At 32.7% G+C, this 16,367-nt stretch overlaps 1 protein-coding gene across 1 annotated transcript in view; it reads right to left on the bottom strand.

The window, feature by feature from the left end:
* Positions 1-15,282: 15,282 nt before the first annotated feature.
* Positions 15,283-16,367, bottom strand: part of LOC143237739 (uncharacterized) — an 87,662-nt gene continuing 86,577 nt past the window's right edge. Inside the window, exon 10 of the mRNA XM_076477288.1 lies at positions 15,283-15,826. Within this exon, the coding sequence (XP_076333403.1) occupies positions 15,788-15,826 (39 nt within the window). The 3' untranslated portion in view covers positions 15,283-15,787. The remainder of the gene's footprint in view (positions 15,827-16,367) is intronic.

Here is a 16,367-nt window from a genome sequence, read left to right on the forward strand (position 1 = left end):
AAATAAAGTAAAACTATATACGTGCCTACAATGACAATATTTGGATAAGAGTATATCTGTATCATAAATATAATATTTTGCAAATAACTGCGTGTATTGACTAAGAAGTGAGATTTAAAACTTACATATATAAATTGGATCGTGGTTTTTAGAAGTCCGTTTTGGAATTTCGCACAAAGCTACTCGAGAGCTATCTGTGCTAGCCGTCCCTAATTTAGCAGTGTAAGACTAGAGGGAAAGCAGCTAGTCATCGCCACCCACCGCCAACTCTTGGGCTACTCTTTTACCAATGAATAGTGGGATTGACCGTCACTTTATAACGCCCCCACGGCTGGGAGGGCGAGCATGTTTGGCGCGACGCGGGCGCGAACCCGCGACCCTCGGATTACGAGACGCACGCCTTACGCGCTTGGCCATGCCAGGCCGTTTTTAGAAATCATCCAAGCTAGGCTTGGCCGGAATGTTGTTTTCAAACTGGCTTGTTCTACCCAAAATGATTAATTAGAAGTATTGCGATAATGTGTTTTGAATTTCGCGCAAAACTACACAAAGGTCATTTTCGTTAGCCATCCCTAAGACTAGAAGGAAGGCAGCTAGTCATCATCACCCACCGCCAACTCTTGGGCTACTCTTTTACAAAAGAATAGTGGGATTAACCGTAACATTAAAACACCCTCACGGCTGAAAGGGCGACCATGTTCGGTGTGCATCACCGTCATACCAAACATGCTCCCTATTTCAGCCGTGGAGGCGTTATAATGTGACGGTCAATCACACTATTCGTTAGTAAAAGAGTAGCTCAAGAGTTGGCGGTGGGTGGTGATGACTAGCTGCCTTCCCCTCTAGTCTTACACTGCTAAATTAGGGACGGCTAGCGCAGATAGCCCTCATGTAGCTTTGCGCGAAATTCAAAACAAACCAAACTTAACCAGTATTTCTCATAACGCGATAAAGTGTTTCCAAAAGATCGATATTCAAAACCGGAATGAAAACGTTCACTGTATTAGGCTGTAAGTCAAAAGGTATTACTGTCTACTGAAACTATAAGTTCTATAGATATTTATATTCAACATCTATCTTTCACCTCATTATTTTGTTATCGTCGCTACATCAAAGGTTTTGTCTTTTTTTTTAACGCCCTCACGGCTGAAAGGGCGGGCAAGTTTGGTGTGACGGGGATTCGAACCCGGGATCTTCAGATTACGAGTCGAGCGCCCTCACCACATGGCCATTCCGGGCCCAGAGGTTTTGTTTATGATTTTCAGTTCAAGTACCTTCCTGATGTGTTCCTTTGAAGCTTTTGATGTTTGTACTTCTATGTATGACGCTGATAGAAAGACTTTATTACTTTCTGTAGTCGTTTGTAAAAAAAATAAAAAATTGATTTGCTCAATGTTATTTAATAAATGTTTCGATTTACGTTTTGTGATCACTCACCATTTCAGAAAACAAAACCATCTTTCATTCAGCTGTATGTTGAACAAAGTTTAACAAACAACTGACTGAAAGGTGTTCTATCAGTTGCACAGAATCTAATTTTCCTACATATTATTTTTTTATGAGTTATATTAAACAGTTTAGTTTTAAACACATGTCACAAAATTAATTATAATTTCTTTGTTAAATCATAATGGATATTACAGGTCAGGAATTACAAATGATTCTAAGAAGTTGATGAGATCGAGAAACTGATGGAGATGCAAGGAAATGGATCGAAACTTTGTCTCGTTTCCACTTCACTAGACAGACTGTTAATTTATCATTCACCACAAATACTGTTGTTACTAACTTGCTAAACTTAAGTGCGTGAATCGGTATGTAAGATATTTGTGTTCTGACGCATTCTATAAATACGTTTAAACACAAGGAAACTCTAGAAAACCTGTAGATGTTTCAAAACACATGTTTAATGTCAACGTACAATAATAACACTTCAACCAAGTCACAAATACAAACGTACTAAAAACACTTATGTTTGTCACTATGGGCAAAACCGCCATATTGGAAAGATCTATGAAATCTATTGCAGTCCCCAGAAGGCAGCTTTCTCTCAAGATGCATCACCATCATAAGCTAGAATTACGTTAACTATTAGTAATCTATTCTAATAGGACTGGTCTCTAGATAGAGGCTTCTCGTGTCGTTATGTTCTACGCAGCATGTATCATACTATTTATGTATTACAACTATAATACAAAACACTTTCTAGAAACATTAAGAACAAAGAATAATAAAAATAGGTGATAAGAGCAAACAGAGTACAGTAATATTTATTTCCAAAAAGTGCAAACTGAATCCAGTCAGAAGTAAACACGAGGGTTCGTTCTACTGTTAGATCAGAATGTCCAAACAACACTATTTACATGTTCATATAAACAACCAATCTGAAGACTCCAAAATCACATTTCTTTTGGGTCTGGAGCCGGGTGTAAAACATATATATATATAATATATTTGTTCCGAACTCCTGGTGTAGTTTTTATGTACAAATTCCTTGTTTATACTAAAATGGTCTATGTTTAAAGAAAGGGAGTCGAACCTGAATATATTATAGGTAAAAACAAATTATGGAAACTCAACAAACTGCTTCCATCGAGCCTAAATAATTTTTCTCGAACCCAAATAAAGTTTTCTGTAAAGCAAAGTTTTGAATGTTATTAAATTATCTGTGTAACAAATTGTCTAACTCGGCCTAACTTTGCAAACAAACCAAGTATCAAACTTGTATTACATGTTTCTTTATGCATAACAGTCCAACGTGTATTGGTTTATTGGCATCGAATCAAGTTTACAACATGTAGTGACTCTGTTCATAGGACAATCTGCTTCTGCTTGGTGATTCCTATAGTTATAGTTCCTACATTTCTAAAATAAATACGAGTACTAAAGCTACGCTTAAGACATGTTCAAAAATCTACTGGTAGAAGAAATGTATGATTGACGAATGATCGGAAGAGTATATTTGTGAAATATTTTCCTATGAACGAAACACTTCTAATTGTTTTCACAAGCTTTAGTAAATGAGTCGTAAATATATAGATGTATTTATAAGTTTAAGTAAAATCGCTTTTTACATAAGAGTTCACTTCTGGCTTGTATTTAGTTTTTACTTGTTCAGAAATAACGTAAAAAAAAAGTAAAATCTGCGTTTCTTCTTCTTCTTAAAGTAGGAAACAACAAAATCAGCTGAAATTGTATTTCATCTCTTTTTGTTGTAAAGTCATCCTTAGACATTTACGTTCCATGTCAGTGGAGCACCACAAGAATAAAGGCAGTGTTAACAGGTGGCGCTGCACACAGAGAGATGTCAGAATGTTCACTTGATTGGAACCACCGTACAATCACAGCAACCATCTCTCTTTTCTTTTCTTTTTTTTACATAGATATTTCGTACAATAATGACATGAAGAAATCTTGGAAAACATAAGTCTAGTAACTGACCTAACCCTTAAAACTCTGTTTATGTAGACTCTGTATAAATGACATATCAAATGTCACAGCTCTTCATCAGCTATTGTACAAATGAGGACAACTACTTATCACAAGAACAAACTAGCACAGAGCCAGCCATCATTTACAGCGAGATAAACATATTCAAGTATATATATATATATTTTACAGACGTATAAATCACAGAAGCTGTGCTCTTATACAACAGTAATACAAAGATAAACGTTGATAACAGACGCCCTTACTTCTCTTTCATCCATATTGTCACTCATGTCGATCCAATCACAGTTTGATGAGAGAAATAATCAATATTTCCTTTAGAATTAAAGATAATAAAAATTATACAGTTATTTTTAATAATTACTAAATCACATTCCAGTTTAAAGTAAATTTTCAGGTGTTTTCTTAATAGCTCTCTCTTTATCTTTCAAAAAACATACGAAGAAAATAATACACAGTTTTATTTGGCGAATGATAAGAATTGTAATAACGATTAAATTGGTAAAATATACTAAATAATAACAGTTGTAATAACGATTACACTGGTAGAATACATCAACTAATAAGAATTATAACAGTGATTACACTGGTAGAATACATCAACTAATAAGAATTATAACAGTGATTACACTGGTAGAATATACCGTATGATAAACTTATGAAGTGTCTCTGAACAGGTTGGATTGTGTCATGTAAAAGTGGTCACAGTTCACGATATGTCTCTGAATAGGTTAGATTGTGTCATGTAAAAGTGGTCACAGCTCATGATATGTCTTTGAACAGGTTAGATTGTGTCATGTAAAAGTGATCACAGCTTATGAAGCGTCTCTGAGCATGGATCATGTTGAAGAGTCTAAGAGTTTTTTTTGAAATTCTGTTCATAAGTTGTTAAAATTGTTTAAAAGAAAGCCCATGAAAAATGTCTCAGGCAGTTATAAAAATGTAACTCGTTAGCTAAAAGTATCTAATAATAGTTTTGATTTCAAATAATTCAGCCTTATAAGCTATAAATTGTTATATTCGTAGACTATGCTGACAAAATGATATTCTAACTTAGGTTGAAAAAAAAACACTATTTTAAACTATTTTAGAAAAAAGAAGACCTAACATGTTTTAACATAGTATAAGAATATTTCCAAAGTAAACCGTATGAGATACTGTTAGAATAGTATGACGGTTAACATATAGACATATATATACATATATGTAGTAGGGGAGTGCAAGTGATTAACACGTGATATCCTATTATTTGACAAATTATTTTCGATTTATAAACTTAAATTTCATAACCGATAATACCAGTAAAGAGTTTTTCTTCATTGTTAAGACACCTTATATTCATAAATTAAGTTGTGCTTCATTGTTATTGTTTTTATTTCAGCAATACAGTAGTATAGGTAAAGAAATATTAAAACTTATATGACTGAATTCAACAATGAATCAATTTTAGGCTTAACTTTAAATCTAGTTCCAAAAGAAGAGAATTTCGAATAACTAGCTTTAAGAGTCCTAATGTGTATAAAAACCCATATATGAGACAATATTATAAAGCTGAATGCAGCTAAATTGTGGAAAGAGGTAGTTTACAAAATTTTAATCTATATTTCAATTTATTTTTTGATTCTCTTAATCAAAACCATCTATAGTCGGTAACATACAGCAGAGTAAACTTATCTGAAAATTATTCCAGAAAACTTAAACAAAATTGAGTTTTTTACGATGTTATAAAACAGACTAATTAAACACGGCTTTGTGGAAAAAAGTTAGAGCCATAATCAAATTAATCTACAAGCAATTAATATTTACTAACAAACTAACTGATTAAAGTTCTGAGTAATGTAATTCTATGTTTTGAGGAAAAGCGTAAAAAGAGCCCTCGAACGAAAATGATGCTCGAATCATAATCATTGTGCAGAACTTCACGTAAATAAGTCTTTACTTATAAGTTCGTAACACGATAACACCTGCTGAATTATCAACGTTTAGTAACTATAACTGATACAGAACATTTCTACTAAGCCATACCGGAAAACAAAGAGAGGTAAAATAACCCATTTAGAGTCTTGTTTATTGTGTAACTTACTGTTAACAATCTACTTTTGTCCTTTTTTAATAAGTTGCAAGTAAAAACGATTTAGTCACAACATTATTCAATTAAATGTATGTTATGTCACGATTCACCTGTCTAAAAATATTCTCTTACTTTCAGCAAATTTGATTGCTAACACGAGGCAACTCAGGGAAGAGAATCGTAAGTACTAAGCTAGTGAAATAAAACGATATTATCTTATGAATATCAAATGTTGTAAATATACTTGAAACGAAATATCAAATTCATACAAATAAAACTGTCACTGTTCGTCACTTTGTATTAAACCCATGTTTCTACATATGTTAGACATATCTTCATTCTAATTCCTTGCGGATTAACGAAACTCGTAAACCAGACGTATTGCAAATTTATAGGGTATTAACTTACTCTACCATTCAAAAGTATTTTAACACAATAAACACGATACGACAGCTACATTAAAGCGTTTTTCTCCGAAACTATTATTGGAATTAGCACGATATAAATATACAAAAAACATTAACGTAAGTTATTTTAAAAAAATGAATTTTCACTATAAGCATTTTAACAATAAAACCTTTACAATGCTATTAATATATAGTCGTCCCTTATTTAATATACAAAGTCCCATCCATAGAAAGCTATGTTCTTAGAACGAAACTCAAAACTGACCTGGTATTCGGTAATGTTAACATATGTTTATTGTTCGTACGTTTCTAGAATATATTGTTTTATTATTTAAATACTCTCGCTGTTAACAATATTCTTAAAATGTCCAAAAAAATTCAAAAACAACCTCAGATATACCTAAAACGCATTGGTCAATCTATTGTTATTATACTTACCTCAAATATTTAAAACCTTAAAAATAAAAAATGATACATATAAAATATGGTCCAAAAATATGTAATATAGAAACAACTTTTTGTATGTTTCTTGTTTTATTTATTAAGGGTTAAGAGTGAATTACAGATCATGCCACATACTATTAACATCCTAGCATCTTAGATAATTATTGTAAAATCAATAACAATAAAAGAAATTCTCAAATGTTCATATTTTTAATCTGAAAATCAGTATTTCTAAATATAAAGCGATATTCACAATGCAACAGTAACTCGTTGACTTAAGAGATATTACATAAATACATGACTTATTTTGTCACACATTTAAGGGTAATTATAAACTAACATCCTGTCCTATAAAACCTACGACGATCGATACATCATCACAATTTCTCACCAATCAGACGACACTTCACATTCTACTAATGCCTCCAGAGGAACATAAATATGATAATAAGAATTTTAAAGTTAAAAAATATTGTGGAAGCGTATACGTAAAAAATATATTCAATACTTACTTAAACTTTCATGATCTGTTCTGCAAATTTTAATTTAGACCTTGTTTGTAGGATCTAAACTCTATAAGAAAGAGAGGCTTTAAATCGTGCATACAGTAAGCCAACCAATAAGAAATCTGTACATTTCATGTCAATCTAGTATCTTTGTCACCTTTTACAGCACACTTAACACATTGTTGTTCATCCTAATTCCAATGGTATTTGGTCTTATTTTAACTTCATTACTCTAAAATCTTTGTCACCTTCTACAGCACACTTAATATGTTCTTCATCAGGTCTATTTCCACTGGTCTTTGGTCTTATCTTTACCTGCAGAGTTTAAATAAAATCACTAATTAATCAGCTTTCCATAAAAATAATTAAAATTTAATAATGTTTTTCCATGTTGCATTCGCTGTTATAAAAACTAGCATTCAGCTTGTACGAATTTTTTAATATATCCATATCATTTCTTCAGAAACCTTCATCAACAGGAAATGTATACACATATTACCTTATTGCTTTTCATCTCATGTTTCATCCTTTAAACTAATGCTTCAGTTTACACTGGGCCAGGTTTTTAAGGCACTCGACTCGTAATCTGAGGGTCGCAGGTTCGAATCCCCGTCGCACTAAACATGCTCGCCCTTTCACCAGTGGAGGCGTTATAATGTCATAGTCAATCACACTATTCGTTGGTAAAAGAGTAGCCCAAGAGTTGGCGGTAGATGGTGATGACTAGCTGCCTTCCCTCTAGTCTTGCACTGCAAAATTATAGACGGCTTGCGCAGGTAGCTCTCATGTAGCTTTGCGCGAAATTCAAAACAAACCAAGCCAGTTTACACTGAGCATACTGAGATGTGGTTTCTGCATTGATGTTCTTAGTGTTGAAAAAAACAAAACATGTCAGTTTTTGTGTGTGTGTGTGTGTGTGTATTTTCTTATGACCACATCAGGCTTACTGGTGTTTAATGCTTTAAAGTTTAACTAAAGTTACCAATCTGATAAACAATACTTTAGTAACTAACATCTTACTTTTCTAGATTAATCTTCCTTTTATGGGTTTGTGGAAGGGCCCTTTCTTTTTCTCTCAATAATAACTTATATCTCTCCCCCCCAGTGGCACAGCAATACGTCTGCGGACTTATACTGCTAGAAACCAAGTTTGGATACTCACGGTAGGCAGAGCACAAGTAGATCCTTGTGTTATTGTATACTTAATAATGAATAAACAGACTAACTAAAGTTTATCATATGCCGAATACCCTTGCCAACAGTACACAATATATGCAAGTACATGTATAACTTTTATAGATGGTGATATTACACTCTACTTCCCCCGCTGATACGGCAGTAAGTCTACGGATTTACAATGCTAAAATCATAGGTTCGATTCCCCTCGGTGGACTCAGCAGATAGCCCGATGTAGCTTTGCTATAAGAACACATACACACATTACATTGTATAACAATGTACGTTATAAACATATTTAACTTTATAGTAATATCATCTCTAATTATTTACCAATAAAAATTTAAATTCTGACTTTAGGAAAATATGATTCGTTGTGCTCCTGACAAATAAGGTAAATGACACCGCTGATATAGCAGTCACGTGATACGCTGAATGCACTAGATACAGAGAAAGAACCAGTGAGAGATACTAGAGTCTGGATGAAAGAAAGATCCATGAATCGAAAATCGTAAAAGCTGTAAATCATGATTTGAGACTATATAATAAACATATGCATGCTAAGATCTATTGTACTGTCGTATTAACTGGTGCACAGCTGAACTTTCAATTTTAGGAAAAATGTATTGCGCTCTTTACAAAAAAGACAGGTGATACTATCCCAAACAAACAGTGTTCAATAAACCAGATACGAGTTATGAAGAGCACGTAGTACCATATGTAATGGCTGCAATATATTGTTTATAATGGAAGAATTATATAAGTGAAAAAGAAAATTATTTTAATTTTATGAAACATTTTTACCTCTAATTTGCAAAAACCCATAGATGGTGCCGCCATCTGGTAGTTATACTACCATTTAGGTTTTTAAGAGTCTAATTCCACTCTTAATACTGATATTATAGAAGTCGTATTATGTGTTATTAAAAAAAAATAGTATTTTTCATTATAGTAAGAAAAAGTCACTGAAAACGTTTCAATAATATTATCATTCGTCTGTAGCTTACGATCTTATGTATCACGGTTAAGTTCGTTTTTAAATTTCGCGCAAAGCAACAAGAGAGGTCTCAATACCAATCCCTGGTTGAGGACTATAAGGCTAGAGTGAAAGCAGCTAGTCATCATCACCATTACCCAACCTTTAAGCTGCTCTTTAACCACAGAATAGTGGGATTGATCGTCACATATAACGTCCCCCCCGACTGATAGGGCGAGCATGTTTGGTACGACAAGGATTCAAACCCGCGATCCTCAGATAACCACCTTAACCACCTGGCCATGCCGGGCCACCAGGGTTAAGTTAATAAGATATCTTTGATCGTCATTGTTCACAAGTTCATGTTGACCAAATTTCTAAATACCGTATCATTTAAATATTGGTTTCATGTCACATTAGATGGTAACAGAAGTACCTTGAAAAGTTCGTTTCTCAAATAATTCAATAGATTATTTTTGTAAAATAACCAAAAAAAAAAAACGATTTTATTTAGTTTTGACTGTAATTCAAACCGTTATATCGTGACTATTTAATTGTTTGCTATTTACACAACATTATGATGTGAGTGAAGTGATAAAGTTTGTGTTTTCTGTGTTTTTTAATTCCTAACAGTGTTTGACTGTTTCATTGTATTATTTCTCTATATATTCAGAGCTAAGTAATAAAATATACGGAGAAAGATATTTTACGATATGAAGCAACGATTAGTGTTGATTTACAAGACATAACATATTCTGGATGTATAGATTTAGGACCGAAGATTAACAAGTACCAATAAATTTCGTTATTTGAAGACTGATAAGTTAAAACTATCACTTACGATTAAGCCTACATTGATACTTTACAGAGGTGTATATTTTGGCACATTGACTTCCGATAGCATTTTTCAAGACAAGTATATTTGTTATCTTTTTTATTAAATAACAAACAGTTAAAATTACATGGGCGACGAAAGTAACAAGGTTAAATAACAGGTTGAACAATCACCATGTTTTTTATATTTAAAATACATTTTAAATCCTTTTTAAATAAGAATATAGTACTTGATTGTTCAACGTATTATTTAACTTTGTTATTTTTTATTGTTCGTTCTAAAGTAATTTTAAACTAGCCGGAATATCTGTTTCTTGGATGGATTGTCTGTTTTGACTTTCGCACAAAGCTACACGAGAGTTATCTGCACAATCTGTCCCTAATTCAGCAGTGTATGACTAGACGGAAGGCACTTAGTCATCAACATCCACCGCCAGCTCTTGGGCTACTCTTTTACCAACGAATAGTGGGATTGACCATAATATTATAACGCCCCCACGGATGAAGGGGCGAACATGTTCGGTGTGGCAGGATTCGAACTCACGACCCTCAGATTATTAGTCAAGCGCCTTAACCACCTCGCCATGCTGGGACCCCCTTCCCTCTATTTATTATGTATTATAATTTCATGGTTAATGAACGGTTATCTTAAAACATAAAGAATCGTCCTTCTAATATGTAATTGTAGAAAACCCAAAAACTCCAGAAAAACTGCAAAATACCAATTTGTAATTGCAAACCTGTATACATCGTCGCGTGGACCCAACAAACCTTAATAGTACTTTGGTAAAAGTCCATCAACAGGCGTCGAAGTGGCAGTAAAAACGTAAAATACAAAAGGTCCAACTACAGGAAGTGAGGTAAAAAAACGTAAAAACATCCACAAAAACCGCAAAACTGAAAATTTCTATGTACGTCTGCCTGGACCTTATGAACCTCTATACTAATTTTAGTGAATTTCCATCCACACCCTGCGAAATAGTTGCATGAACATACAACATCTGTATTGTTATATTTATATAGATACTGTTTGTGTCTTAAACAAATTTGGTAATTCAAAATACTGTGTCTGAAAATTTCCGAAATTATTTTGAATTACTTATACATTATTTGAAATCAGTCTTTTATCCAACCTATAAGCTCTGTGATCTAACCTCAACAACAAAACTGATAGGTCGGCACCTTTTGTAATACATTTAATATTCTGAAGTTTCAAAGTTTATTTAACAATACTGACGATTTATGTATAGAAAAGAAGAAACTATGTTGGAAAGAAGAGAACTAATATGTATTGTAAATTAAATTAGAATTCTTTCAGGTTAGGCCTGAGCGAATATAGTCCAGAAAACTGGTCGCCTTCATGTTGTTGTTGTTTTTTCAAAAAATTAATTTGTTAATCTTGAGCTAGACAGTCGACATGTCAACTAAAAATAAGGACACCTTAGATGGAAAGTATTCGATGAGTTAATTTTATTCTAATATAAAAATCGTTAAAACTCGTGGAAGTTTTACAAGGGTTTAAACAGTTAACTGAGTTATAATCTAAATCTAATGATCAATTTATCATTAACGTTGTGAATAATTTGATAATTTCCCTCCAGTGACACAGCGGTATGTCTGCGGACTTACAACGCTAGAATCCAGGTTTCGATACCCTTGGTGGACAGAGCACAGATATCCTATTGTGTAGTTTTTTGCTTAATTGTATAGTAATAAAAAACAAAATTTTATAATGTAGAGCGTTATGAAGACACTACGTTTGTTAAGGTTCTGTGTTGTAAAAGTAAAGAAAAAACCAACATTGTTATGAATCAGTCACAGGTCTTTGAATATTAAACCAATTTTTCTCATCTTAAACTTTTTCTCAAAACACTTGATTCGAAATTAAATTTTGAACTTTCTAATCAACTGAAACATTAACAACTAGCTGAAGTACTTGTCCCCTGGACAGAAGTTATGTTAAATTCATGATTAATGAAAGATTATCTTATGACATAAGAAAGTTGCTTCCCTTATATGTAATTGTGAAAAATGTTCATAAAAACTGCAAAACATAAAATGTTACGTATCTCCGTATGAATCTAACAAACTTCCTTAGAGAAGGAGCAGATACCTTCTCCTAAAACTTAAGTACAGGAAGCCTCTGGAAGGTAAATATAAGAGGAAGGCGGAAAATTTTCATTCATGACGCCCGCTATCCTTCGCCTTCCTGTGGATTTGCCACTGCATTTCTTATCAAACTGAGATTGTAAACAATAAAAATCAAAGTCATTATTAAACATATCACTAACTGAAATCATAACATTATAGGTCTGTTAAATATATAATTGCTGAAATAACAGTAATATATTCTAATGTAGTGTTAAGATATGAATTAATTAAAATAATAACAATATATCCTAACATAACTAATTCTTTAAAACGATGATTCCTTGCTGTTTCAATCTGAATAATTAAAACTTTCTGTCAATTTCAATTTCTTTAGTTTGTTTAGGATATCCATAAAAAGCCACACAAGCGTATCTGCGCTAATCGTGTCTAACTTCAAACAGAGAGATGAAAGAGAAGGTAGATAGTCAGCAGCACCCATCGCCAACTCATGGGATTTTCGGATTCAATACTGGCATTTACTTGGTGCTTTAAAACGCACTCATGGTTACTGATCCTTACCCAACCCTACTTCCGACAAAGATACATGAAACATAGAACCTGAGATCTAGAGTTCCGTGAGCTAGCAATCATGTCATGCATAATTTTCTTCCCACAACAGATACTATAAGTAGGCGAAATTGCTAGTAAATGTTTGTTTCCTTAGCAATTCTTATTAAGTCTTAATGCAAGGGGACTTTGCCAGTAAATATTTCCTTCTTTAACAATTCTTATTAAGTCTTAATACAAGGTGACCTCGCTAATAAATGTTTGTTTCCTTAGAAATTCTTATTAAGTCTTAATACAAGATGAATTTGCCACTAAATGTTTGTTTCTTTACCAATTCTTATTAAGTCTTAATACAAGATGGCTTTGCTACTAAATGTTTGTTTCCTTAGTAATTCTTATTAAATCTTAATACGAGATGACTTTGCCAGCAAATGTTTGTTTCATTAGCAACTCTTATTAAGTCTTAATACAAGGTGACTGTCAGTAAATATTTCATTCTTTAAGAATTTTTGCGAGATTTGATACAAGTTAATTTTTTTTCTTTTCTTATAGCTTGCTTGATTGCATGTTAAACTTTTCCATTATTTTATAGTGTTCGCAACCTGCTTGTGACCATATTGAAAACATATAAAATATTGAACACCTTTAGACTGATAACTAAAGATCAAGAACCGATTATGTAAGCGAGTCTAAGAACTATTGAAAACTCTTGTTGTTTTTGAACTGTGACTTGGATAAAGTGTTGAAGTGAAACATTCCAACCCAGCTGATGCTGACTGTCGTTTTCCAAAATCGCAACTGACGTAAGAACAAAAAAGAGAGATTTATCGCGGGAAAGTTTTTTCCTTTCGTTGGATAAAAAATACCTTTATCACTGAAAGGGAAAATAGACGTTAAATACTTAAATAATACAGCTTTTTAAACCTCTGTGAACAGTTAATTATGTAAAAACTTTCACCTATCAAAGATGTCTGAGAAAAAACAAACTCATTTGTGACAAGTTCAGTTATAGATAAATGTTTTAGGCCTTCAGTTTCGCTACCCTTCAGACAAGTTTCCGTTTCTCTCGTTCAGCAATATTCGTAACATGTTAACGTTTTCACAGAGGACAGACAAGTTAGCCTGCTTTTATTCTAAAATGGAATTCGTCCCGACAAATACTGCTGAACTTTCCGTAACTTTGCGCAACGTACAGAAAATTTGTTCGTTGTTTTTATACAATACAATATTTGATTTGAAATCACCAAACATAAAAAAAAATGTGTGCTTGTTTTTTTATGAATAATCGTTGTCGGGTTTTAAGTGGCTGAAGCTGAGCTTTGATTCGTGACAACATTCGAGTTAATGAGCCTAGTGTTAGAATGTATAATCCGATGGTCGATATATATTAATAGGTTTTATTGATGACGTAAATAGCAAGTCTATGACAATGATTATTCAACTTTTGAAAGTAACCCTAACCACATACTTTTTGGGTAACATTTCGCATTTGCTCTGCATTTCTCTCGAAGCTACACAAGTGGCCCCTAATTTGGTATTGGAAAATTAAAAATGGAAGGCAGCATATCATCACCAACCATAGGAGATACTCTTCTTCTACTGACAGAAGATTACACTAAATAACAATGTACTACTGACAAGATGTAACAACTGCACTAAATAACAATGTACTACTGACAAGATGTAACAACTGCACTAAATAACAATGTACTACTGACAAGGTGTAACAACTACACTAAATAACAAGGTACTACTGACAAGGTGTAACAACTACACTAAATAACAAGGTACTACTGACAAGGTGTAACAACTACACTAAATAACAATGTACTACTGACCATGTGTAACAACTACACTAAATAACAATGTACTACTGACAAGGTGTAACAACTACATTAAATAACAATGTACTACTGACAAGGTGTAACAACTACACTAAATAACAATGTACTACTGACAAGGTGTAACAACTACATTAAATAACAATGTACTACTGACAAGGTGTAACAACTACACTAAATAACAAGGTTCTACTGACAAGGTGTAACAACTACATTAAATAACAATGTACTACTAACAAGGTGTAACAACTACACTAAATAACAAGGTACTACTGACAAGGTGTAACAACTACACTAAATAACAATGTACTACTGACAAGGTGTAACAACTACACTAAATAACAATGTAGTACGATTTTGTTCTCCTACTTTTTCTCCTTTGTTTATATTTTTCTGCTTCTCTTGTCCTGTTATTCTTTCTTTGTTCTAAATATAATTGAAAAAAGGACAGAATGGCCTAAAAAACAAATAATAGGATATCTGACCTATTTCACTGTTCATCTCATAATAGGGATTTCATTGTATTGTACGCGTTTTTAATATCATTCGTTCTCACATAATATAACAATACACGCACAATGAGCACGCTTGAAACCTTCTTTTATGAGATGAAGTATAACTGACTGTAAACGGTTATAAGCTTAAGGGCAATACGTCAACTAGCCACTTAATGGTGCAACTATAAAAAAAATAAATTTATTTCCCTATGATTGTAACTATGTTTATGACTGACTGATATCATTAGCTTAACACAATAATGGAAACCCCCCTTTTAGTTGAAAAAAAATTAAATTATATGAGTCTCTCCTTGCCGGCAATTGTTAACTTTGTCAGGACTTTCGGGCTCCCCAACCCCGAAATTGCGGGGTTTGCTAGGGCATAACTTCACAACTACAACCGTAATAGCTATTCCTTACCTTTAAGTGCTCCACAGGGACAACAGTTAATTCTTGCTCAACAAAAGCATTCACCCTTGTTGTCTGCCTTCTTGGATTCGTTGTTCTCCTTGTTGGCCTTCCTTCTAGTATGGTTGAATGGTCGAGTCAGTTTGGTATGGATGAATGTACAGGATGGATTTGGTAGTTAGGACGTAATATAAAGAGTAAATGTGGCAGGAGAAACTGAACTCGTGCAAAAACTCCACGAAGTGTAAAATAAATAAATAAAAAATACATGCTTTTATAGTGAGAAAATCATTATAATTGAGATTTAAGTTGGCAAAATAAAACTGAGAAGGCACATTAATGGTTTCATATTTATAAAATTATCAGCACTTTAAGAAAAAACAGATTCTTTGAAGTTATAAAACAAATGCATTATTTTTGTCTCAGAATAAAAATCATCACAAAATGTTTCTTCATATTCAAAACCAAATAAAATTTTTTTTCTCAAAAACTTTCACAGGCACTCTCAGTGGTGAAGGTTTAAAATAAACTGGAGAAAAAACTGGCAGGTCCGGTTTGCTGTTAACAATAGTGGGAGTGAAGAACAAGAAAAAATAAGTAACTAGTGAAACCATTCAATAAGTATATACAGTGTGTTAACAACAGTCAGTTTATTAATAAGTATATACAGTGTGTTAACAACAGTCAGTTTATTAATAAGTATCTACAGTGTGTTAACAACAGTCAGTTTATTAATAGGTATAAACAGTGTGTTAACAACAGTCAGTTTATTATTAACTATATACAGTATGTTAACAACAGTCAGTTTATTAATAAGTATCTACAGTGTGTTAACAACAGTCAGTTTATTATTAAATAAATAAGTGTGTTAACAACAGTCAGTTTATTAATAAATAAATACAGTGTGTTAACAACAGTCAGTTTATTAATAAATAAATACAGTGTGTTAACAACAGTCAGTTTATTAATAAATAAATACAGTTTATTAATCAAATTAATAAATAAATACAGTGTGTTAACAACAGTCAGTTTATTAATAAATAAATACAGTGTGTTAACAATAGTCAGTTTATCAATAAATAAATACAGTGTGTTAACA

This window comes from Tachypleus tridentatus, chromosome 13, assembly GCF_004210375.1.
Source record: "Tachypleus tridentatus isolate NWPU-2018 chromosome 13, ASM421037v1, whole genome shotgun sequence".
NCBI classification, from domain to species: Eukaryota; Metazoa; Arthropoda; class Merostomata; order Xiphosura; family Limulidae; genus Tachypleus; species Tachypleus tridentatus.